General features: G+C 47.8%; 1 protein-coding gene across 1 annotated transcript in view; it reads right to left on the bottom strand.

Moving 5' to 3' along the window:
- Window positions 1–3,344: 3,344 nt before the first annotated feature.
- PNOC (prepronociceptin) overlaps window positions 3,345–26,617 on the bottom strand; it is a 41,031-nt gene continuing 17,758 nt past the window's right edge. Inside the window, exon 3 of the mRNA XM_034763881.1 lies at window positions 3,345–4,190. Coding sequence (XP_034619772.1) covers window positions 3,624–4,190 — 567 coding nt within the window. The 3' untranslated portion in view covers window positions 3,345–3,623. The remainder of the gene's footprint in view (window positions 4,191–26,617) is intronic.

Here is a 26,617-nt window from a genome sequence, read left to right as displayed (position 1 = left end):
TTGTGATAGCACTTGTTCTCTGATGAACTCAGTGCACTCTCCAGAATAGTAAGAGGGTAAGTATGATCATTACCCCCATTATACAGAGGGGGAAACTGAGGCACAAAGAGGGGAAGCCATTGCCCGTGGTCTCGCAGTGAGTCAGTAATGGAGCTGAAAATAGAACCAGCAGGTATTAGAGACAGAGAGGCCATAACAGGAGTATCATTTTAAATATCCTTACATAGTACCACCACTTGGAATGGCCTCTTGCTATTATAAAATAACTTGGGTTGTTTTTTTTTTTTTTTTTTACACAGGAATGAAAATAAATTTCTGTTGAAATTCCAGACCCCCAGATCTAATTTGGGATTTTCAGTGACCAATCAGATGTTAACTCTTTTGTAAAATGTGGTTCCTCCACCTGTTGTACTACCCATAGTCCTTTGCTCTAATAAATTCCCAATCCAGTTGCAGATGGATGCACACTTCTTTACATCCTGTCTTTAACAGTTATTGTGCTGTTAAACGGTAATGTTACACAGCTTTCATGCCCCACCACAGAGGTGGCTGCATTGTGGTAGTGGGTAAAGTGATTCCTGAATGAGTGGGTAAAGTGATTTCTGAAGTGCTTTGGGATCCACCAGAATGAGTTGGATGCTTTACAGATGTACATGAGAGATTTAATCCAAAGGATTTTTCTAAGGACAAACGGAAGCAATGTTCTTACGAATGAATCTGTAGTTACACACAGTGAAGGGGGCCACTAAGCTTCTTTGTTAATTTTTTTTTAAAAGGGCAATGAATTTGGTGCTGGATCAGCAGTCCTGGAGACTGAAGTCCTCTTTAACCACAGAGCAGGGGCAGTACAGGCAACGGCAATGTCCACTCTCTTTGATCATCTATTACCCACTCCCAAAGTGCCTCGATTCTGTCCTGGAGTGGTAGATTGGGAATGGGCATTGGGAATCTAGTGGTAGAGCTCATTTCCCGTGGCCCAGTCACCCCTTGGTCTCTGCTGAGGCTGCCAGCCAGTGGCTCTCCTGTTCCAGGTGTGTCTGTGAGCACTCGTTTGTTTCATGAGAGCGGAGTATTTTGGACTCTCTAATCCTGTACAGTTCCCTCCCTCTGTCCTACCATGGCTCTTTCACCTCCAGCTCTGAAGAGGCCCCCTTTTTATTTTGAAACCCTGCGCTGTAACCGTGCAGCTGTTATGTAGATATGCCCTAACTCTCCTCCAGGTGGTGCAGGTACACAATCAATCCTCTGACCCCAGAATAATCCTCCTAGCCCACAAAACTGATTCTGGTGTCAGAGTTCTTTCCTCTCCAGCTGCGAGCCTGGGGGTTCATCTCGTAAGTGACACTGCAGCGTCTGGATAAAGTCACAGCCTAAGGGTGGTTGCCAGCTTGATTGAGGAAGGAGGGCAGTGGGCAGGAGCGGGGTGAACTCATGCCGAGAGGAAACGTTTTCTCTGGCTTCCTGATGGAACAGAGGGGTCTACTTGGGGGGCTGTGGTTACAACACAGATAAAAATTGTAGTAACCGTATCCCTGTTACGGAGATAAACCCTTGATCAGTCCAAGGTGTTAACCTGGTGTGGGGACACAAATAGGTCCCATCTACACTACAGCTTTATCCATGTTGAAACTGGGCTATGGGATGACCATGTTCTAACCCTGTCCTCTGCCAAGGTTACAGTTGGAGTGTTCCTGGAGTGTTTCTGGCGTGGGTTAAGTCTCAGAAGAGAGCTCAAGGGATGAATAGGCATTGGGAATCAACTCCCCTCTCTGCCCCCGGGGCAGGGCTCAGGCATGGTGGTGGGACAGTGTGTAGTGAAGTTTCTGTAACCACTGGGGAATGTATATTATAGGTCCCTGTTTATGCCTGGGCTGCAGACAGACTATCGCAGCCAGAGCTACAGAGCCTGGCTCTTTAGTTCAAGCTATAGCAGCTCATGCTTTCACGCTCACGAGGTCCCTGATTCAGTTCGTGGTATGGTGGCCATCAGACTTGCACTCCTGCTGGCCCATGGCATACTTGTTTTGTAGTTGATTAGCCTCCAGGGATGTTAATCCAGACAGGGCCGGCTCTAGGATTTTTGCCGCCCAAAGCAAAAGCAATTTTGGCCACCCCCCTCCCGTTCTTTAATTACCCCACCCCCGGCCCCGCCTCAACTCCGCCCCTTCCCCAAATCCCCAGCCCTGCCTCCTCTCCCCAAGCTCTCAAGCCTAGGAGGGAGGGAGGGGAAGCAGCGGCGCGCAAAACGGCCGCTTGGGATCTCTCCCCCCCCCCCAGGTTTGAGAGCCTGGGAGGGAGGGCGAGTAGCGGCGCGCGAATCAGCTGTTTCGCGCGCCGTGGCAGCAGCAGCGGAGGTGAGCTAGGGCGGCCGGGGCACATTTTTAGGGGTGGCATTCTGGCACCGGCCATGCCGCCCCTAAAAATGTGCCGCCCCAAGCACCAGCTTGTTTTGCTGGTGCCTAGAGCCGGCCCTGAATCCAGCACATTTAACCTGAAGAAAATGTATTTAAAATAAACAAAGATCCCCAGGTGGAGCAGGGAGAGCAGCATGGGTGTTAGGTTTGGAAGGGCTACATTTTAAAAAACAGAAGCCCAAGCTGAAGAAGGAAAGAGTGACATGACTGATTTTAACAACTCCATCTTGTTGGGTTAGAAATTGTATCTCCCAGGGCATGTTGGTCGCAGGTAGAGAGGGATGGCCATGGGATTTTCCTTGGCTGCTCTGGAGGGGGACCACCTTGGTGGTAATGGGTCACAGGCCCCATAGGTTGGTGGATTCTGTAGTTAGTGGAGGTTTGAGTTGCTCATGTAGCCCTATGAGACTTAGGATACATCGACGCTGCAATTAAAAACCGGCTGCTGGCCTGAGCCAACTGATCACTAGCAGGAGGGTCTCTGCCGATTGAAGTCACTAAAACACAGGATTGGGGACTTCAACAGCAGAGTCCAAGGAAGGGGTAGGGACGGTTTTGTGGCCTGCAGCATGCAGGGGGTCAGACCAGATGATCATAATGGTCCCTTCTGACCTTAAAGTCTATGAGTCTATGAGAACTGCATCAGGCTTGTGGGGCTCCGGCTAATGGGCAGTTTAATTGCAGTGTAGGTGTTCAGCTCGGGCTTTAGGACCCTGCGAGATGGGAGGGTCCCAGCGCTCGAGCTGCAGCCCGAGCCCATGCAATTAAACAACTCCTTAGCCGGAGCCTGAGTCAGCTGGCACAGGCCAGCCATGAGTGTCTAATTGCAGTGTAGACATATCCTAGGGGACCAAAACACTTGGAAATCCATTTTGAATGTGAAAAGAGAAACCTGACTGATTCTCTCTCTCTCTCCCTCCCCCCCCCCCTCTAGTAAACCTAGACTGTAAGCTCAGGGCAGGGACAGTTGTCTTGTATTTGCCTTCAAAAGTGCCATGAAAATGTAGAAGAATTAATAAATACATTGGATGATTCAGAAACAACCACCACGCGGCTTTCCCCCCTTGACTCTGAGCAGCAATGAATCCAGTTGTCTGGTAACCATTCCTAACACAGGCTCTTTGGGATCAGGGAAGGGGTTGACTTCTTTGGCCATGGCAGACTTAAACCGATTCACTATGTGTCAGTGACATGAAACAGAGTTTCCGGTTAGATCTCGTTCTGTTCATTCAGGTCATTGGTTAAGCTATCGTACTCGCTGGAGCGCGGTGACATGCCCAGGTACTGCTTCAAGAACTCACTAAACCTCTTCTGGTTGTTCCACTTCCGGGCCGACTTCCTGACCCCGATGAAGCCCCCGTACCGCTTCTGCACCCCCTGCACGGTGGGCTCCAGCACCTGCCTGTAACTGTACTTTCCTTTAAGGAAGCCACCGAGCCGCTTGGAAATATCCTTGGGCTGCTCTTGGAAGTCACCCAGCGGGGTCTCACTCCCATTGCTGACACCCTCGTCCACCTCCCGCTGGCGGATCAGGCTGCTCACCTTGGAAACTCTCTTCTCACCTTCCACTTTGCTAAGATCCACCACTTTGGTGAGGTCATCGAAGTGCTTCCGGCTGCCTCCGAACAGGCCACTATCGTCCATCTCTAAGGGCTGGTAGGAATCTTCTTCCAGGCTGTCAGCGCTCACCTGTAGGGACGACTTCCCAGCCACTTTGGTGCAAAGCTCCCAGGTGGTACTCGAAAAGGCCTTCCCTTCGCACTCCATGATGCAGACCTGCAGAGAGGAACAAAGCAAGGAGGCTTTCAATTGGCCATTGAGCCTTTTCTCCAGCGAGTGTTCTCCTGCAGAACACTAGTGCAAGGTCTGTGCTCTGCTTCAAGCCCTGCTTAAGCCCTCCGTGACAATTGCTCCTCAATGTGAGTTTGTGTAACCTTCTGGGTGTGGTGTTCTGTCCTATCTAGTGGCCCTGAGACCACTTGGAGAAAGAGAGAGAGATTAATGAGTCTGCTCTACTGCCTTAGGTAATAGCCATATGGCTTTTAGCTCATGCATTTAGCTCCAGAGGTCCTGGGTTCGATCCTGCCTGCTGCTAACCAGGGTCTGTCAGTGTTACACGGTTTCCCAACGTGGCTGTTTGTTAGCCAACAATTACCCTGTTTCCCCGAAAATAAGACATCCCCTGAAAATAAGACCTAGCGCATCTTTGGGAGCAAAAATTAATATAAGACACTGTCTTATTTTCGGGGAAACAGGGTAATAGCTGTAGACCATTGTATAGATCTGGCAAAGGCAGCATAGAGTCTTTCCTGGATTTGGCCTAAACTGCTAGGGAACCAATAATCCCAAAATGTTTGAAAAGGGCTGTACAGAATAAGGATTAATTGAAGCAAGTAATTATGCTAATTCCCTGTCCTGCAGGCAGAGCTATCTTTGGTATGCATGCACATCAGAGGAATGGCACGACTTTGTCCTAGCTGGGGAGGCCCATGACATAGTATTGCTTCTTTTTTGACCTGATCAACTAGTTACATTTTGGGGCCATAAGAGGGTGACCAGATATCCCGATTTTATAGGATCAATCCTGATATTTGGGGGTTTGTCTTGTATAGGCACCTGTTATCCCCTAGCCCCCGTCTTTCACACTTGCTGTCTAGTCACCCTAGGTCATGGGGATGTTCTAGCTGGAAGTAGAAATTGATGGAGTCTGGTATTTAGCTTTGATGCAATCTTGTTTATTTACAAGGAATGTACAAGGTCCTGCTTCCCCAAACGCAGTAGGAACCACGAAAAAAAGGAGCTGTGCGCACTCTAGCTTTTTCCAGGGTTACACTATGCTCACCAACTACTGCTGGGCTTTCTTTCTTTGTTCTGTCTGGTCTCAGTTTCTGTGTGTTCTGCCTACACATGAACACCCCCCCCAACCAATACTCAGCAAACCCCTTCCTCACACTCAGTCAACAAACTCCTGGGTGGGCTCTTACGCCTTGGCTAGACTGGCGCTGTACAGCACTGCAACGTGCTGTGCTCAGGGGTGTGAAAACACCCCCCCCCCCCGAGCGCAGCGAGTGCAGCTCTGTAAAGCGCCAGTGTGATCAGAGCCTGCAGTGCTGCACGCTCGCTCGCAGCGCTGCGACGACACTCACGCTTCACAGCGCTGCCCCTGTGTAGCCAAGGCCTTAGGCTTTAGTTAAGGGGCCACACCCAAAACGCTTCACAGCTATTTTAAGTGAAGGGTGAATTCGCACATCAGTTTCAATGAGGTTTTAATTTCACCCATCACAAGGTTTAATCCAGTTCATAACAGCAGCATTTAAAATACAGAGTATGTGCGTTAAATGCACCCTTCTGCCGGAGGACATTTTGAAACAAATCTTTTGTTTCAGCCTCCTGGCAAAATACATTCCCATCAGCCACAGCTATCGAAGGTTGTGCTGAGGGGGCTAGATCCCCTTCGTGCTCATCCCAACTGTCAGATTACAGCAGCCTGTAAAATGCCTGCAGCTGTGTAATACTGAGGTTATAAAACTGCACAACAGCCCCTCTGACCTGCAGAGTGGCATTTAATTAGCCTTGTGTAACTGGCTAAAAATCGGAGGGAAAAGCAGTTGTGCTCACAGTGGGGCTATCTAGCCAGCCCTGTAATCCTGTCACTGAAGCATATCTGGAAATAGTTAACGCCCTTCAGGTTTTTCCTTCCTCTCTCTGCTTTGGCTGCTTGGCAGCACTGAACTGTCTGTGCAGAGGATTCACAGACAACATTCAAACCTGATGTGGGAATTATCCTACTGCCCCCATCGTAATAGTATCTGGGCACCTTTTACAGCCCAGCAGGCATCCCTTTAGACACTGTACGTAGACATAAAGCTAGATTTTCTTCTCAGTTATGCTGGTACAAAGCCAGAGTAACTCCATTGACTTGCACTGGGTGACTGGTCCACCCAAAATCAGAACGAACTCAAACCTGAACTGATCCTTTTCTGAGCGTTGGAACTGTTCCCTCCCCCTTAGCTTTCATTTGTTTAAAAACCTTCCGGTCTCCGGTTCTAGCATACCCACTATGAAAGATGCTGAAATACACATGTGGGATGTCTCACCTAACATTGTTGGTTATTTTTACAAGTCTGACCCTGAAAGGCTTCCACCCCAAATGTAGGAGATTTGAGAGATTCCAATAGGTCAAGTAAGCATCTGAACTTATGGGTTCTCAGACAGTGTCTCACTGTGTGGCCTTGGGCAAGTCACTTTGCCATGTCTCCGTTTGCCCATCAGCTCAGAATGATAATACTTGCCTATCTGGGGGCAGTTAATGCTTGTAAAGCACTATGGATTCCCCTGGGTTGAAAAGAGCCACAGAAATGCAATGCCTTCTAGAAATGCATAATGTATTAATTATCCAAACTGATCCTCAAGACTGTTCACTTCACCCCCGCTTTCGCAAGGACTTATCTGTGGAACCTCTGTGCGACTATTGGGGAAGCAGACAGCAACTGCTTCAAAAAACAATATCCACTCATCGGTGAAAATGATTCACGTTTCCCTTTGAAGTTTGTGCTTCTGTTCCACTCTCCCTCTGCTTATTACGGCTCTGTCCTTAATCCAGGCATCATCCGCATCCTTCCTCCTTTTATCAGACCTAGTTCTCCCCAGGCTAGGACGTGGATCAAACGACGGGTCATGTGGCCACAGCTTTTGCTGTTAGTCATGGTTAGCAAGCCTCGTGTTGATGACTAAAACCAGCCAACGGGGAAAACTGGTCCAGGGGAAAATAGTATTTTTTTGTTATCTTCAGACAGAAACCGATTTGGTCCTCTCCGAAGTTGTTTGTATGACGCAGGCTGGGCCAAAATGACGCACTGGTTGCAGCAACAGATTGGATCAAACTAAACAATGTGTGTAGAGCCTGCCAGTTTAGGGGTTCCAGAGATGTTGCTCGCACAGGGAGTAGGGCCGCACAGAGACTATCTACCTGGGCTGGGGAGAGGACACACCAGAAGTGTGTTTGGCAACCTGGGTTTCCTCTGGGAGGTACTGTCCAAGGGACTGCATGACCAGAGCAAGAGAGACCCAGAGGAGAAGGTGGGGGTGATTCTTAACCTCCACTGCTGCAGGGAGAGGGAGCCGTTTTCTGACTGTCCCACTCAGAGGTCTGAGGCTACCTCAGAGAGCCCATAGGCCACTCTCTGCTCTGGAAGCCAGGAGTCAGCCAGGGCTTGATTCGACTGGGACATCAACCAGCTGCATGCAGAAGCTGTCTGCAGCTCAGACAGTGATATCTACCTGCCCCTCAAACAGCTCTCTTGATCAGGCTGGGGGTGGCCCTTGGGGAGGGGTGGAGGTTCTCTCCTAATACTGCTGGGACTAATCAAGAAAAGGATAGATAATAGGACAAAACATATGATGTCGCCTCTATTTAAAGCCCATATCGTGAATACTGTGTGCAGATGTGGTCGCCCCATCTCAAAAAAGATATATTGGAATTGGAAAAGGTTCAGAAAAGGGCAACAAAAATGATTAGGGGTATGGAACGGCTTCCATATGAGGAGAGATTAATAAGACCGGGACTTTTCAGCTTGGAAAAGAGATAGCTAAGGGGAAATATGATTGAGGTCTATAAAATCATGACTGGTGTAGAGAAAGTAGATAAGAAAGTGTTGTTTACTGCTTCTCATAACACAAGAACTAGGGGTCACCAAATGAAATTAATAGGCAGCAGGTTTAAAACAAATAAAAGGAAGTATTTCTTCACACAACGCACAGTCAACCTGTGGAACTCCATGCCAGAGGATGTTGTGAAGGCTAAGACCATAACAGGGTTCAGAAAAGAACTAGATAAATTCATGGAGGATAGGTCCATCAATGGCTATTAGCCAGGATGGGCAGGAATGGTGTCTGTTTGCCAGAAGCTGGGAATGAGCGACAGAGGATGGATCATTTGATGATTACCTGTTCTGTTCTTTCCCTCTGGAGCACCTGGCACTGGCCACTGTTGAAATACAGGATACTGGGCTAGATGGACCTTTGGTCTGATCCAGTAGGGCCATTCTTGTGTTCTTATATACTGGTATTGTAGTGGGTTTTCACTTGGTGTTTGTAATATTGCTTGCAGCTTTTAGTCACCCTCCCTAGCTCTGTCTCCTGTTCCTTTCTCCTCCCTTAATGACCCCCTTTCCTGTTCCAGGGTGTAAACTGTTGTTTTTGATGTGGTTTAGATTTGCTATGTTAGTTTTATCTAAGAGGTCAGGTCATGGGGTATTAGCCCTGTGTACGCCTGCCTTTAGGTGGGGGCACCCGTCACCTGGACCCAGAGCCCATTGGTCCTAAGGGGAAGGGAGAGGGTCTGAGAGTAACCGAGGGGGGCGGAATCAGGGACTACACCTCCTTTCCAGATTGGGGCACCGTAGGAGGCGTACCCTTAGAAACCATAGGTGTAGTTTGACTTCTATATTTGGGGGGGTAGCTGCAGTCAGGCCAGTGGGGCTGAGTTTGGTGGGACAAATTCTGTGCCTGCCAGTGCCCCACCAAACCACACCCATATTAGAAACCTGTAGGTTTGTTAAATATATAGCTCATGGGCCCGTCTCAAAGTCCAGGGGTGTTTGGACCCGGAGTCTTGGTTGTGACCATCTCTTTTGTATATCTAATAATGGGGAGAAAACCTTACATTAAAACAGAGGGCCCTGGGAGTATGGAATGCTATTCTCAGCACTCCTGGTAAGATCTCTCCTGAGTTGTGAATGCTCTCTTCAGAGGTAAGTATAGACCTGTTGGTGAACTTTATGCCACTTGAGGGAGCTTTTTCACTGTAACTCCTATGTGGTGGTGTAGTTTTACTCTGTCAGTGTTCAGAGTGGTAGCCGTGTTAGTCTGGCATTTCTATAGCATCTTGCTTCTGGGGAACCCAAAGTGCTTTACAAACACAGTAAAGGCCCACTCTTGTTATATGGGTATTACGAAAAGGGGGAAGCCTGTCCATACAGTAGTTAGTTGCAGCCAGCTTCTGTTATAAAATCCTATTTTTAACATCCTACAGCTTTGGTTTGGAAAATTCCTTTAAACTAAAAAGTGCCATTTTTAGTCTGAAACAAAGGAGGACTGTTTCTGCAAAGGGCTACGATTTGAGGACTTCAATAACTCAGACATAGGTTAGGGGGTTGTTACAGGAGTGGGTGGGTGAGTTTCTGTGGCCTGCGTTGTGCAGGAGGTCAGACTAGATGATCATAATGGTCCCTTCTGACCTTAAAGTCCATGAGTCTGAGTCTAAAGTTTTGAAGAAAATCAGTCAAACTGACTTACTGGTCAATAAATACCTAGATTTGGGGGGAAAAAATTGCCTAACATTCCTTTGTCTCCCTCTAGTGCAGACCGGTTATTACTACACTATCCCTTCAAACTTTTTATAGTCACCTTTCCTTGCAAGCCCATGCACTAGCTGTGTTTGAAGAAAATAGATCATTAATAAGTTTGCTTGCTTACAGTGTTTTTGTGAGGGATAGTCTGGGGCTCAGTCCTCCGGCAAAAAATGCCCTTTACATGAATGCCAACTGACTTCATTGGTAGTAGGATTTGGAACCATGGCCCAGATTACTGAAAGCGCCGAGCTCCTATTGTGATGCTTAGGGTCAGAGTTTCAGAGGAGTGCAACATCTAACAGACTTGGCTCGTCAGTAATTCTGGCCCATTATTTTGATGCCTGACGGGAGCGGAGCTGTCTGGAAAATCTGGCCCCAATTGTGGGTGCTGAATTCTTTTGAAAATCTGTCCAAGTTTTGGTGCATCTTGCTCTCTATTGGCTAGCTGCAGCTTGGGAAGAATATAAAGGTCTTTCTAGAGCTAATGGCTAATTTCCTTTAGCTCAAATGGCAGAGATCAGTGTCTTTTGAAGCTGTAGGTCTAGGGCTTTTGCAGGGGGATTTGCTTTAAACCTGACCGTGCCGCACACACACTGAGGACAGCAAGTAGTAGAGCATCACTTCCCCACAAAGATCATGCTAACGCTCAGTTTAGCAAATCAGCTAAAAGACACTATCAACTGTGCCTCCCCATACTGCGTTGCAGCTTCACTTCCAAGCCAGTGAGCAGAAATAGAGGCCCTGAATGCTATTGATTGAGCTGATGGGTGCGGGGAACGGGAATGACATCTGTCTCTCCTTCCCCCACCCTGCTGCCCCTAGACTCTTCTCTGTCAGAATGAGAGCAGGTGCAATTTGTAATGCTTCATTTCCAATAAAAGATAATGAAACTCCTTTGTTGCCACTCAAGCATACTTGCAAATGGGTTTCCACTTACCATTTAGGCACTGATCTGTGTCCACATTAGGAACATTACATGCTACACATGGCTTCCTCAGGAGGGTTCAGTGGAGCTCTATTGGAGTGAGAGGCCCTCCTTGTCAGGGTTCTCTTGTCTGTCTCTCTTTAACTTGTTCTTGGTGCTGCCTTCCAGGGCACACAGGCGCCTACTGATTAGGGCTGACACAGTGACACTTCCAGGGTTTGGAATGGGGGTGGGAGATAAGGTTTGGGACTGTCCCAATGAATGCCAGATCCACTTCCCTACTCCCAGTTTCTAACAGCCCTTTGGTTTTAATTTCCCAGAGCCATAATGGTAGATCCTTAGCTGTGAATGGCGCCCCATTGGTTTACACCAGGTGTGGATCTGGCTTAGAGTGAGCTAGACTGAATAGCTCATCTACATTTGCCAGATAGACCTGCTCCACGGAAACAACAAGGAGTCTGGTGGCACCTTAAAGACTAACAGATTTATTTGGGCATAAGCTTTCGTGAGTAAAAACCTCACTTCTTCGGATGCATAGAGTGAAAGTTACAGATGCAGGCATTATATACTGACACATGGAGAGCAGGGAGTTACTTCACAAGTGGAGAACCAGTGTTGACAGAGTCAATTCAATCAGGGTGGATGTAGTCCACTCCCAATAATAGATGAGGAGGTGTCAATTCCAGGAGAGGAAAAGCTGCTTCTGTAGTGAGCCAGCCACTCCCAGTCCCTATTCAAGCCCAGATTAATGGTGTTGAATTTGCAAATGAATTTTAGTTCTGCTGTTTCTCTTTGAAGTCTGTTTCTGAAGTTTTTTTGTTTAATGATAGTGACTTTTAAATCTGTAATAGAATGACCAGGGAGATTGAAGTGTTCACTTACTGGCTTATGTATGTTACCATTCCTGATGTCCGATTTGTGTCCATTTATTCTTTTGCGGAGGGACTGTCCGGTTTGGCCAATGTACATGGCAGAGGGGCATTGCTGGCACATGATGGCATATATGACATTAGTGGATGTGCAGGTGAATGAGCCCCTGATGGTGTGGCTGATGTGGTTGGGTCCTGTGATGCTGTTTCCAGAGTAGATATGGGGACAGAGTAGGCAACGAGGTTTGCTACAGGGATAGGTTCCTGGGTTGATGTTTCTGTGGTGTGGTGTGTAGTTGCTGGTGAGTATTTGCTTCAGGTTGGGGGGTTGTCTGTAAGCGAGGACTGGCCTGCCTCCCAAGGTCTGTGAGAGTGAGGGATCATTTTCTAGGATAGGTTGTAGATCGTGGATAATGCGCTGGAGAGGTTTTAGCTGGGGGCTGTATGTGATGGCCAGTGGTGTTCTGTTATTGTCCTTGTTGGGCCTGTCCTGCAGTAGGTGATTTCTGGGTACCCGTCTTGCTCTGTCAATCTGTTTCCTCACTTCCCCAGGTGGGTATTGTAGTTTTACGAATGCTTGATAAAGATCTTGTAGGTGTTTGTCTCTGTCTGAGGGGTTGGAGCAAATTCGGTTGTATCTTAGGGCTTGGCTGTAGACAATGGATCGTGTGATGTGTTTTGGATGGAAGCTGGAGGCATGTAGGTACGTATAGCGGTCAGTAGGTTTCCGGTATAGGGTGGTGTTTATGTGACCATCAATTATTTGTATTGTAGTGTCCAGGAAGTGGATCTCTTGTGTGGACTGGTCCAGGCTGAGGTTGATGGTGGGGTGGAAATTGTTGAAGTCCAGGTGGAATTCTTCAAGGGCCTCCTTTCCGTGGGTCCATATGATGAAGATGTCATCAATATAGTGCAAGTAGAGGAGGGGCATTAGGGGACGAGAGCTGAGGAAGCGTTGTTCTAAGTCAGCCATAAAAATGTTGGCATACTGTGGGGCCATGCGAGTACCCATAGCAGTGCCACTGACTTGAAGGTATAAGTTGTCCCCAAATCTGAAGTGGTTGTGGGTGAGGACAAAGTCACAAAGCTCAGCCACCAGACGTGCTGTGGCCTCATCAGGGATACTGTTCCTGACAGCTTGTAGTCCATCCTCATGTGGAATATTGGTGTAAAGTGCTTCTACATCCATGGTGGCCAGGATGGTGTTTTCAGGAAGAACATCAATGCATTGTAGTTTCCTCAGGAAGTCGGTGGTGTCTCGAAGATAGCTGGGAGTGCTGGTAGCATAGGGTCTGAGGAGAGAGTCCAAATAGCCAGATAATCCTGCTGTCAGAGTGCCAATGCCTGAGATGATGGGGCGTCCAGGGTTTCCGGGTTTATGGATCTTGGGTAGCAGATAGAATACCCCTGGTCGGGGTTCTGCAGGTGTGTCCATGTAGATTTGTTCCCGTACTGTAGCTGGGAGTTTCTTGAGCAGATGGTGTAGTTTCCTTTGGTATTCCTCAGTGGGATCAGAGGATAGTGGCCTGTAGAATGTGGTCTTGGAGAGTTGCCTGGCAGCCTCCTGTTCATAATCTGACCTGTTCATTATGACTACAGCACCTCCTTTGTCAGCTCCTTTGATGATAATGTCAGAGTTGTTTCTGAGGCTGTGGATGGCATTGCGTTCTGTACGGCTGAGGTTATGGGACAAGTGATGTTGTTTGTCCACAATTTCAGCCTGTGCACGTCTGCGGAAACACTCTATGTACAGGTCCAGTCTGTCATTTCGACCGTCAGGAGGAGTCCACGCAGAGTTCTTCTTCTTGTAGTGTTGGTAGGAGGGTTCCTGTGGGTCAGTGCACTGTTCAGTGGTGCGTTGAAAATATTCCTTGAGTCGGAGACGACGAAAGTAGGCTTCCAGATCACCGCAGAACTGTATCATGTTCGTGGGGACGGTGGGACAGAAAGAAAGTCCCCGAGATAGGACAGACTCTTCTGCTGGGCTAAGAATGTGGTTGGAAAGATTGACAATGTTGTTAGATGAGTTGAGGGTACCATTGTTATAGCCCCCAGTGGCAGGTATTAGTTTAGATAGCTTACAGTCCTTTTTCCTCTGTAGAGAAGTGAAGTGTGCATTGTAAATGGCTTGTCTCATTTTTTGTAAAGTCCAGCCACGTGGAAGTTTGTGTAGAAGGCTGGTATTGTATGAGAGTCTCCAGTTCTGAGAGCTCATTCTTGATCTTCTCCTGTCTGCTGTACAGGATGCTGATCAGGTGGTTCCTCAGTTTCTTTGAGAGTGTGTGGCACAGTCTCTCACCATACTCAGTGTAGTATGTTGATTGCAATGGATTTTTTACCTTCAGTCCTTTTGGTATGATGTCCATCTGTTTGCATTTGGAGAGGAAGATGATGTCTGTCTGTATCTGTGCAAGTTTTTTGTTGAGGTTGATGGATTTCCACTCCGTACGGCTAAATTTAGTGCCTTGCATGGTGTCAAGTATCAGGGGGTAGCCGTGTTAGTCTGTATCTACAAAAACAACAAGGAGTTTCTCTCCCCAGCCCTTTCCACCTCCTGCCCCCAAATTCCTGCCCCACACTGACAGCAAGTTGATACGATGATGAACGACTTAAGGTTACGCCCATAACTTTGGGGGATCTGAAGCTGGCTATGACATCATTAAGAAGTCTTAACCAGCCAGCCAATTAGGTCACAACACTGAAAAACTACTCCTAAGTTTTCAAAATGTTGTGTGGGGGCTTCACCTGCCCATGAGACTGGATGAGAATTAGTTGGCTGATGCTTAGAAAATGTCCCGGTCCAGTATAAAGTTCTCACTGTCAAAACCAAATCTTCTTTCTAAGTCTACCGTGCCTATCACTGTGGTGTCTGAGCCTCCCTGATTCAAGTCATCCTCTGCTATTGTCTCAGTGTTACACACTGGCCCACCACCAGTCATCTCCCCTCCTGAAGCAATTATTTCCAATGCCACAAGTCACCTACATTTTACTGGTCATTGTTGTCAGTGGCTGCATGCCAGCTATCACTCATATCCATCCTGCCACGCTCTCAAGTGGAACAAGAAACTTAGCTCCTTGCAGGGCAAATCAAGTCTGTCAATGTAAAATGCTCTTCTTCAGTGCTCAGCTTGCATCTGGCTTGAGACAAAATGTGAGATTGTTCTGGATACCACCCAGTGTCCCAGAATCACGAGCCAGCAGGAAGTCTGAGCTCTTGCCTACGTCTCACTTTCTTTGATCTTGCCTGGAAATATTTCCAACATGGACAACTATCGGTACTCAACGGGCATAAGATCGAACTACCTGTCATCCTTGATATTAAACTCTGTCTCTTTAGGGGCAACCATGTACCAACCTTCTTGGCCTTTAGGGCTAAGGAGACAGTCCTCACTACTATTGCACCAGCAAAAAGTATAGCTGAGAGACTGGACAGAACCAGATCCTCTCCAAAACAGAACTTGTCTATATTCCTCAGGGAAAAGCCTGACCTCGCTTACACCAGATGACTCCTTTGACTTCAGTAGTTAAGTCCAAGTGTGACTGAGATCTGAATCTGATCTAGTCATGCTACAGAACTGGTAGCCTGGATCAGTTTCCGCAATTCCTGTAAAAGGGAATTCCAGCTACATGCTCGGTACTGCACGAGACACCGCAATCAGAGGCGCTGCCCTGACGAGCTCATGGATAAGCTGCTTACTGACACAGAGAAGCCCTGATACGCCTGGGAAAGCAGAGACGGGAATAACTGAGCAAGGTTCAAGTTTCAGCCTTTTGAGGTAGTTCTGTGACAAAATGGTGGCGTGGGGGCTAGAACCAGCTCTGGGGAAATAATTTTTCACAATAGAAAAGGGGACTGGAGCGATTTTGCTCTAACTTTAAAGAGGAAAAAAATACATCTTTGAGTCTTGAATCTTAGCCTGAGCTGGGAACTTGTCAGAAATCTGAGCATATGGAAATGGGGGTTTATAGTAGCTGATTTGCAAATTATTGCTATTAAGACAGAAAGGGAGAGCCACCTCCTGGGCAGACTATGGCCCTGATCCTGTTCCCCTTGAAGTCATTGGTCCTATATTAGTTACCAGAATAAGAGAGCTACAGGATCATAGGAACAGATTTGCTTTATTACCTTCTAGTTCTTATTTACTTCCCCATCCATTCCATTCTTTTGTACTCATTTGCCACCCTCCTTCCTGCTCCAAATACCCGTTAGTTTAGCTGCCTGCCAGGGGCCACTCACGACGCCAGCTGCTAACGTGGATTCTTCCAGTGCCTGCATTCATTCATCTACCCTAGTGATTGCCTGGGCTACTGAGCCAGAAAGTGACCATCTGCTGCGAGGCCATCACGTCGCTGCTCCCAAGCGCAGCAGCTGCGAGCTCACGGAAGCCATCTCCCTTCTGCAGTGCTCCTGAAGGGCTGTTGAAGGTGCAGCATGTTACGGCAGGGATTAGTCACAGTGCTGAAGCACAGAGAGCGCAGCATGGGATAGTGATGGGTGTTCAAATCTAACTGGAATGATGCATCAGCTGTGTTAACTGTCTGTTCTCCTTTAGAGGGAAATTGAGGGTGGGGAGTCGAGCTGGGGAGGTTCTGAAGGCTTCTCTCAGAGACCAAGTCAGCCAGCAGGAGGGTCTTCATTAAAGTGCTGCACCTGTGCGGATGCAGCATTTTAAATGTAGACTTGTCCTCAGAATGAATCAAGGGCTTGGTGTAGAACAGGGGTGGGCAAACTTTTTGGCCTGAGGGTCACATCGGGGGTTGCAAAACTGTATGGAGGGCCGGGTCAGGAAGGCTGTGCCCCCCCAAACAGCCTCGCCCCCGCCCCTATCCGCCCCCTCCCACTTCCTGCCCCCTGACTGCCCCCCTCAGTACTCCTGACCCATCCAACCCGCCCTGCTCTTTGTCCCCTGACTGCCCCCTCCTGGGACCCCCACCCCCTAACCGCCCCCTGGGACCCCACTCCCTATCCAACTCCCCCGCTCCTTGTCTCCTGACCGCCCCCTCCCAGGATCCCACCCCCTATCCAAGCCCCCCTGCTCCCCATCCCCTGACCGCCCCCGAGAACCTCCACCCCCTCCAACCACTGCCTATCCCGTAACTGCCCCCCGCAACCCTCCACCCCCTTACCATGCTGCTCAGAGTGGCAGAAGCTCACAGCCCCGCTGCCCGTGTGGTGGCGTTGCTGCGGGGGGACAGGACAGCAGGGGAGGGGCCGGGGGGCTAGCCTCCCCGGACGGGATCTCAGGGGCCGGGCAGAATGGTCCCACGGGCCATAGTTTGCCCACCTCTGGTATAGAATATAAACCAGTACCTTCCTGGGACCGAGTCATTTGCACTGCATGTCCTGTACATGATTACAGGGTAGAACGTACAACAGGAGGTAACTGTAACTGGGGGACTGTTGTGCTCTAGGTTCTCAACTGGGGGACATCAAACTTTAGGGGAGTGCAGTGAACCAGGTCAAATTTGAGTTAGTGGTGTTGAGACCTAGCACAGAATTCAGGTTGCATTTCTCAAACTAGGCACTCTAATGACTTCAGCTCTATCCCTGCAGCTATGCCCTGAGTGTAGGGAACTCAGACCACCTCATCCAGCCACATCAAAGAGTTTCATTTGTCAGTGAAAAAAACAATCCTAATCATACCGTGGCTGAGCCACTACACAACCTTCTTTAAAGTCGTACATCACACACACCAAAGCATTTACAAATTGTTACCTAGACACAGAAGGCAGTCGTTCCCCACACCTTATTAAGAGCCTGATCCTTCAAGGTGCAGAGGATACTCAGTACAAATACATTAGAAGCAAGAGAAAGACCAAAGACAGGGTAGGCCCGTTACTCAATGGGGGTGGTGGTGGGGGAAACAATAACAGAAAATATGGAAACGGCAGAAGTGCTAAATGACTTTTTTGTTTCAGTTTTCACCAAAAAGGTTAATAACGATTGGACGTCTAACACAGTGAATGCCAGTGAAAATGAGGTAGGAGCCGAGACTAAAATAGGGAAAGAACAAGTTAAAAATTACTTAGAGAAGTTAGATGCCTTCAAGTCACCAGGGCCTGATGAAATACATCCTAGAATACTCAAGGAGCTGACTGAGGAGATATGTGAGCCATTAGTGATTATCTTCAAAAAGTCATGGAAGATGAATGAGATGCCAAAGGACTGGAAAAGGGCAAATATAGTGCCAATCTATAAAAAGGGGAATAAGGACAACCTGGGGAATTACAGACCAGTCAGCTTAACTTCAGTACCTGGATAGATAATGGAGCAAATAATTAAGTAATCAATTTGCAAACATAAGAACGGCCACACTGGGTCAGACCAAAGGTCCATCTAGCCCAGTATCCTGTCTTCTGACAGTGGCCAATGCCAGGTGCTTCAGAGGGAATGAACAGAACAGGTAATCATCAGGTGATCCATCCCCTGTCACCAATTCCCAGCTTCTGGCAAACAGAGGCTAGGGACACCATCCTGGACCATTCTGGCTAATAACCAATATCCTCCGTGAATTTATCTAGTTCTTTTTTGAACCCTGCTATAGTCTTGGCCTTCAGAACATCCTCTGGCAAAGAGTTCCATAGGTTGACTGTGCGTTGTGTGAAGAAATACTGCCTTTTATTTGTTTTAAACCTGCTGCCTATTAATTTCATTTGGTGACCCCTAGTTCTTGTGTTATGAGAAGGAGTAAATAACACTTTCTTATTTACTTTCTCCACATCAGTCCACACCTAGAAGATAATAAGGTGATAGGTAACAGTCAGCATGGATTTGTCAAGAACAAATCATGTTAAACCAACCTAATAGGTTTCTTTGTCAGAGTAGCAAGTCTTGTGGATGGGGAGGAAGCAGTAGATGTATATATCTTGACTTTAGTAAGGCTTTCTTTACTGTCTCACATGATCGTCTCATAAACAAACTAGGGAAATATAAGCTATATGGAGCTACTATAAGATGGGTGCATAACTGGTTGGAAAACCGTTCCCTGAGAGTAGTTATCAGTGGTTCACAATCAAGCTGGAAGGGCCTACCAAATGGGGGTCCCACAGGAATCAGATGTGGGTCTGGTTCTGTTCAATCTCTTCATCAATGATTTAGATAATGGCATAGAGCAGGGGTTCTCAAACTGGGGGTCATGACCCCTCAGGAGGTCACAAGGTGGTTACATGGGGGTCGCGAGCTGTCAACTCCTTGGGACTGACAGCTCCCAGCCCCCATTAAATTAAATTACCCCTCCCATTTTTAATGGATCGGGGGAGGTCACACTGAGAGGTTTGCTGTGTGAAAGGGGTCACCAATACAAAAAGTCTGAAAACTGCTGGCACAGAGAGTACACTTATAAAGTTTGGGACAATACCAAGCTGGTTGCAAGTGCTTTGGAGGATAGGATTAAAATTCAAAATGATCTGGACAAACTGGAGAAATGGTCTGAAGTCAGTAAGATGAAATTCAATAAGGACAAATGCAAAGTACTCAACTTAGGAAGGAACAATCATTTGCACACGTACAAAATGGGAAATGACTGCCTAGGAAGGAGTACTGCGGAAAGGGATCATAGTGGATCACTGCTGCAAAAAAAAGTAAACATCATGCTGGGATGTATTAGCAGGTATGTTGTAAGCAAGACATGAGATGTAATTCTTCTGCTCTACTTAGCATTGATTAGGCCTCAATGGGAGAATTGTGTCGAGTTCTGGGTGCCACATTTCAGGAAAGATGTGGACACATTGGAGAAAGTCCAGAGAAAAGCAACAAAAATGATTAAAGGTCTAGAAAATATGACCTTTGAGGGAAGTTTGAAAAAATTGGGTTTGTTTAGTCTGGAGAAGAGAAGACTGAGGGGGGACATAAGTTTTAAACTACATAAAAGGTTGTTACAAGGAGGAGGGAAGAAAGTTCTCATTGACCTCTGAGGATAGGACAAGAAGCAATGGACTTAAGGTGCAGCAAGGGTGGTTTAGGTTGGACATTAGGAAAAACTTCCTAACTGTCAAGATAACTAAGCACTGGAATAAATTGCTGAGGGAGGTTGTGGAATCTCCATCATTGGGGATTTTTAAGAGCAGGTTAGACAAACACCTGTCAGGGATGATCTAGATAATACTTAGTCCCACCATGAGTGCAGGGGACTGGATTAGATGACCTCTCAAGGTCCCTTCCAGTCCTATGATTCAGCTGGTGCTCAGCATAACCTGCTGAATCAGGTGGCCAGCTCTCCAAGTGTCATTAGACACATGGCTAACATATCTCTGTATGCAAACTTTATTTGATCAGATCGTGAAGGTAGAGCACTTGTATGAAAAAGGAAACAGTTGCCGTGGTGCCAAAGCAGCACATTTACTACCAGAGCTATGTATGAGAAGTTAGAAAGCTAATATTCTGCAATACACAATTTCAAGACTCGACATGTGAATAAGAGAGGCTGGCAACTCTGGGGGCAGAGTTAGGGTAGTTTGGGTGTCTTGTCTGAGGAGTACATGGTAATGTAGCAGTATCATTTTTGCCGTTGTAAAAAGGGATGGGGCTCTAAGTTTAAAAAAAAAAAAAATTCTACAGTGGGGGGTGATTCAGAAAAGATTAAGGACCCCTGCTTTAGTACAGCAGTTCTTAAACTATGGGGCGGACCTCCCAAGGGAGGCGCGGGAATGTGTCAAGGGAAGTACGAGCTGTGTGCTTTATTTTATTTTATTTTTTTAAAGAGCTCCAGCTTTCAGTTTGTGTACACCTGGGTTCTCCTACCCCCCTGCAATTCCTCACTGGGAGGCAGTCTCAGGATCTCCTCACCCCCAATCCCTCACCTGGTCAGCTCCGGGTGGCAGCAGCAGTGCAGAAGTAAGGGTGGCAACGGGGCGCGAAGTCTGCTGTGAAAAGTGATATTGACAAATTTCGGTTTTCACATTGCCACCCTTTTGTGCTGCTGCTGGCACAGCGCTGCCTTCAGAGCTGGGCACCCAGCCAGCAGCCCCTGCTCTCAGCTCTGCTGTCAGAGCTGAATGGTGACAGATGTACTTGGGGAGGGGACATAAATGACTACAGACACAAAGAAGGGGGCCTGATCAAATAAGTTTGAGAACCACTGCTCTAGTAGATTGAGTGATAGGATTAGTAACAAGTGAAGAGCTACAAATGTAATTAAGTCAAATTCTCATTACACTCCTGACAAACTAGAGTAACTCCATTGACATCAGTGGGTCATTTGGATTTACACTATGACTAAGGAGAGGGCTCATTTACCAGTGCGGGACTGAGTACCTCTGAGCATGTCCTGTGTGAACGTGATGTCTCCAGAAGTCTGAGCAGATTCAAGCGCTGTGCCTGACTCCTGCATACTAAGTTTTACTCTACTGCCGGTTACACTGTTCTGTCTATCTAGGTTCTTATACCCCACTCATCCCTGTAGTATCTGAGCCTCTTCCAGGTGGTAGCACTTTTTCTACAAGATGGTAAATTATTTGTAGGCGCTGCTGCTCTGAGAGCTGCTAAGCTGTGTGAGGTATTAAATACCCTGTTGCTGCTCTCCAGGTCTAAAAGAGTGCAGACTGAAAATGTCAACTGTCATTCCATGTTTTTTTAAGCAGGAGAATAGAGAGGAAGACTGGTTTTGTGGTGAAGGCCTTGGGAGAGAGGGTTGAGTCATTTGCTCTGACATAGAATCTTTGTGGCTTTGGGCAAGTTACTTCACCTCTGCTCCTTATCTATAGAATGGGGACAAAGATGCTTCTTTTGTCTGTATCTAGTTAGGTTGTAAACTTTTTGGGATAGTCCCTGGCCTGAAGAACTCCCAATCTAAATCGACAGGCACCAGCGCAGTAGGCCCCGACCTTCGCCGCGGCCTCCTGGTGCTACTGGAATGCATTGCGCACAATAATTCTCTCATTTAGAGATCTGTGAAATCCACACATGTTAAAAGACAATCCAGGTGCACTTTATGGTGAGTCTTCTCCTGGCAAACAGAGACAGCCAGCTCAGAGGGTATGTCTATATTGCAAAGAAAAACCCACGGTACCAAGTTTCAGAGCCCAGGTCAAGTGACTGGGGCTTATGGGGATCACGCTATGGGGCTAAAAATACTAGTGTAGATGCTCCCATTTGGGGTGGAACCCAGGCTTCAAGTCCCTCCCCATGGAGTGGATTTCAGAGCCTAGGCTCCAGCTACAGTGGGAACGTCTATGCTGTTATTTTCAGCCCTGAAGCACGAGCCCGAGTCAATTGACCTGGGCTCTGAGACTTACTGCCATGGGTTTTTCTTTGCAGTGTAGGCATAACCAGAGAAGTGCAGTGCATTCCCCACCCCCCCAACCATCTCTCCCCCCCCCCCCCCCCGGCCTTTCCAGGTCGGCACTGGCCAGAATCACACCTACAAAACATAAACCCAACGCAAAGATTTGAAAGGTTTGGAAGATCCATGTTTGCTTCCAAAATCACTGGGCTGGGTGATGTGGAGGCACTGTGATCAGCTGATGTCTTGGTTGGCTGTAGCTAGGCAATTACACTCTGCCCATCACCATAGTATCTGGTAATCATCATCTAAGCATTATTATCCCCATTCTACAATTGGGGAAACATGGGCACAGAGAATGATTGATTTGTCCAAGGTCACTTGGCAAGTTAATGGCAGAGCCAGGACGGGAATGCAAGACTCTTGGGTCCTAGGGTAGTGCCCTAACCATTGGGCAATACTGCTTCCCACTCCTGCAGCTAACGGGTGCACTGAGCGTCCCTAGAAGGACTCCCCACAATAGGAATTAACTATTTATAGGAGGTTTGCTGATGCAGAAGGTGCCTCCTGCAGGCCAAATCTGGCCCATCTGCTGCAGGGTGATGGATCCTGCAGGGCATTCAGTGCAGAAGATGCATCCTGTGAAATGTACCCAAGTGACTCAGGACTTGTCACCATGACAAACGCAAGTAAAACACTGCAGTGATGTATTGGCTTGGGCTTGTTAAGAAATAGAAAGGGGGAAGGGAAATCAATACATACCAAGTAGAAAAGAACAATAGGGAAAGAAAGTCTCCTACCAAGGCTGTCACAGAGGATCAATAGAGAGGAAAAGAAAGCATTATGAACTGTGGAAAAAGTACTGGCCAGAGTCTCTAATGGCTCTCATGCCTGTGTGCTCTTTAATCAAGTGCTGAAGGCAAGTCTCATTTTCCTGCACAACAGGCTAGAAAGATCGGAGCAGTAATAACCAAGGAATGAGAAGATACTGATCTAGACATGCAAACTTCCCCAGGGAAGCTAGGGCCTGATCCGGAGAGTGGTAAGCAAATGCAGTTCCTACTGACTTCCAGGGGAGATGCAGCTACTCATCACCTCTCAGGATCGGGCCCTTCATTTCCATCATAGGACAGGGAGGATAGAAATGTCCTTTTTCCTATCCTTCCAGTCCTGCTCTGCCCCTCTCCACATGTGTGATCTGCATCAGGAGATGCTCAGAACTAAGGGGTGCTCATTAATCAGTTTATATGTCGAATCAGATCAGAACGTTGCCTTGTATTGAGCCTCACTGGTCTTGACAAAGACAGTTTTCACTTGTATATGTAAGGCTGAGTCCTGAGGGACAAACAGCTGGCAACAGGGATGAGTTGTTGAGACAAGTTAGATTGGGGGTGACTCAGGAGACTAGCAAGGCTTAGCATTGTTTCTGAAAATGTGTCTAAAGACTAGATTATAAAGTTACGCGCCAGCTCCCAAGCCTCATGTCTGTTGGGGTCGGGGAGTCGGGTCTGACATGCGGATTCATTCCTTTCCAATTAAAAGTTTCCATTCTGAATGCACTTACTGCTAGCTTGACAGCCCTGGAGTTTGAAGTCCTCTAGTTATCCCCAGAACATTTACAACAGGAGGAGTGCTCGTGCCAGCTTCCTCCATCGCCATGCCTCAACCTTGCCCAGGAGGAGAGACCATTTCTAGGAGTCAGATGACCATGCACCCTCCATGGACCATGCAGTTGTTGGTCTCTGTGTTGAGAATGCTGAGAAAGGGGACCAGGTATTGTCCATTATGTTGGGACTATCTGGGCACTGGAAAGGGGGGTGGGGGTAAAGACACCAAGAATGTTTCACAGAGGTCACCAAACAGGCAGCAGCGGCTTTTGATCATTACCAACCCAGGCTGGATTCAGCCAAAGGTGGTGGGTGTGTGTGTGTGTCTTCAACACACTATTTTGCATGTAAAAGAGAGGCTGTGACTTAATATACTTCAGAGTAATATTCATGCATGAAACTGTAAGGTGGCCAACGCCTTTATTCTAAGTTGTGGTTTGCAATGGCAGGGGCTGAGCTTCCGAAAGGGGACAGAGGTTTAGATGAGCATCCAAAAGTTTGGCTGACGCTACTGAGACTGTAAGGGGCAGGGATTGTCTCTTTATTCTAGGTTTGTACAGCGCCTTGCCAAAGGGTCCTGGTTTCTGACTGGGATTTTAGGCATCCCAGTAATACAAATCATGAAGAATAATCTAGACATTTTGGATTTACACAGCTGAGTCTGGAAATCACACAAGAACGGCTTCTCTCTGAGTATTTAGCACTTCTAGCTGCAGTGCACAGGGTTGTATGAAAGAGACAGAATAAGGATGGGAAAATTCATCCAAACCCAACTGGAACGGAGGTGGACCTGGGGGGAGTTCTGCTCCCTTGACCCTGGTAGAAGAGGGACATTTCTCCCTCGGCTTTTAGCTGTGTATCCCCACACCTCCCTTATTGTAACCCTTGCTCATCCCTAGCTTGGAGTGGGAAGGCAGATTTCCCTCTAAAATCAATATGAATAATTGGCTCTTCAGAGCCCAACTGGTCAGAGTGGTCCCTGTTAAACTGAGCAGGCTTCCTGCACACCCCCTTACTGCCACCAACGCAGGTAGCAGGGGCCTGGATGGAATCTAAACAGTTGTACAGATAAGAGCACTAACCACTAGATACCTGGGACAGCCAATATGCATTCAGCAATAGGATTCATTTGGCCTAATCTGTCATCATCATGTGGCCAGATTAGTGTGACCGACTTTGTAAATCCTTTTCCTGACACTTCAATCGGTTGACACCAGGAAGCATCTAAAGCCAGCCCTGAACATGAGTGTTTGTAGATCAGGACTCGCAGTGCAGCAGACTGTGTCAGTCTGAAGTCAGAGACATGGTAAAGCTGGTGCGTTAGATCCCCCAGCTCTGCCACCTAAACCCTGTGATGGGGTGGGGGTTGATTTCAGGCCTTGTATCCACCTCTTCCAGTGTAAATACAAATCCTTGGAAATTCTTCCTCTGCACAGGACACCAAGTAGTAGAAACTACTACTGAGGGATAGCTCAGTGGTTTGAGCATTGGCCTGCTAACCCCAGGGTTGTAAATTCAATCCTTGAGGGGGCCCTTTGGGGATTGAGTTGGGGATTGGTCCTGCTTTGAGCAGGGGATTGGACTAGATGACCTCCTGAGGTCCCTTCCAACCCTCATCTTCTATGACCCATACAGATGGGCATTCTATCAGCCGCTTCCCATTGCTTATTAATATGCACCAGACAGGAATCAAATCCTGACTCTTCTTGAACCCAACTGTAACTCCCTAGGCAAACTGCAGGAGCCCTTTTTCTGGGTGCAGTTACTGAGACTTGTTTTTTATGAGCTGGGATTTTCCACTCCTTTGCCTGGTGCATTCTGTGGTACCTCTCGTGAGTCATAAATTTCAACAGAAATTTATAGAGCCAGACAAAGGCCTTTCAAACTCACTGTTACCAATAAAACTGGCCAGGACTCACTGCCTAACAAACACTGTGCCAGAGAGAGAGAAGGGGATGTGAAGAAAAAGAACAAAAGCAGGACCATTCTTCTCCATGGGCTTAAAGCTGCAGTAGAATAGGGGGATAGCAGTGAAATGTTTGGTTCACGCCAGCTGGGATCCAGGTGCTCGTCCTTATCACTCCCAACAGTCTTGTCTCTGTCTGGGCTGACTCGAGGGTTGACACTTTGAAAAACTCTTTTTCCCTCAGGACAAAGTCACATCAGGAAATGGCTCAGATTGTATCTATGAGCAGCTTGGGACTAGAGATTGTTTTGGAGTAGGGTGGTCAACTTTCTCATTTGTGAAAACCAGACACTGAGCACTGGAACCTCTCCGGCCCCCCTGCTCTGCCTCTTCCCCAGAGGCCCTGCCCCTAACTCCACCTCTTTCCCTCGAGGCCCCACCCCTGCTCCTCTTCCTCCCGCCCCCATCACTCACTGCTCTCTCCACCACCATCCCACTGCCCGCTGAGCAGGGCTCTAGAGGTGACTGGGGCAGGACACTGGAGAGAGAGCTGGGCTCCAGGGGTGAGTAACTGGGACAAGACAGGGGAGGGAGAGCCGGGCTCTGGGGGTTGGGATGGGGTGAGTGGGGCAGGATGTGGGAGCCACCAGTATCTCTCTCCACCTGAGCCTTTCCTGAGTGCTCCTCCAGGCTCCAGCAGCAGCTGCTGCTCTTCCTGCCCCCTGGTGGCAGAGGCCAGTTACTGTAGCCAGCCAAACTTTTAGTGTCTGGTCAGCGGTGCTGACCGGACCTGGCCAGGTTCCCTTTTTGACTGGACTCTCCGGTCGAAAACCAGACACCTGGCAGCCCTATTTTGGGGAGTGGGAAGCAGACAACACCAAGATCTCAGCTTTCTGATTACCATGGGGGCCCTCCACATATCAGATTGAAACTGCCCACTTGTGTGTCCACAGCCCCAGCCGGCCTGTCTTTCTGCGTTATTTGTAATGCACTCATTGCTGTAGTGTCGCAAGTGTCCTAGTGGAATCGAACTGGGAAATTCTAGGATTGTTGCTGGAAATAAGACCTCTCAGTGTCTAACTGACCTGCACACAGGTGACAGCCGGGTGAGAACTTGTGACCTGCTGCTCCTAAAATGGAGGCCTTTACCCTTGCTAGCCATGCGTATAATACAATAGCTGCACGCGGTGCTATGTAATAGGTATGCTGTGCCAAACAGACGGGTCCCACAGAGTATTCCAGCTTTATGACGTGCCTCCCAGGGCTCCTAACCAATTCAGAGACGAGGAGGGTGGACCTGATTCACTACTGCGCTATTCTAGTT

Source organism: Trachemys scripta, chromosome 3 (assembly GCF_013100865.1).
Source record: "Trachemys scripta elegans isolate TJP31775 chromosome 3, CAS_Tse_1.0, whole genome shotgun sequence".
Classification (NCBI taxonomy): domain Eukaryota; kingdom Metazoa; phylum Chordata; order Testudines; family Emydidae; genus Trachemys; species Trachemys scripta.
Note: the sequence above shows the minus strand (reverse complement) of the source record. Positions and strands in the feature narration are given on the sequence as shown.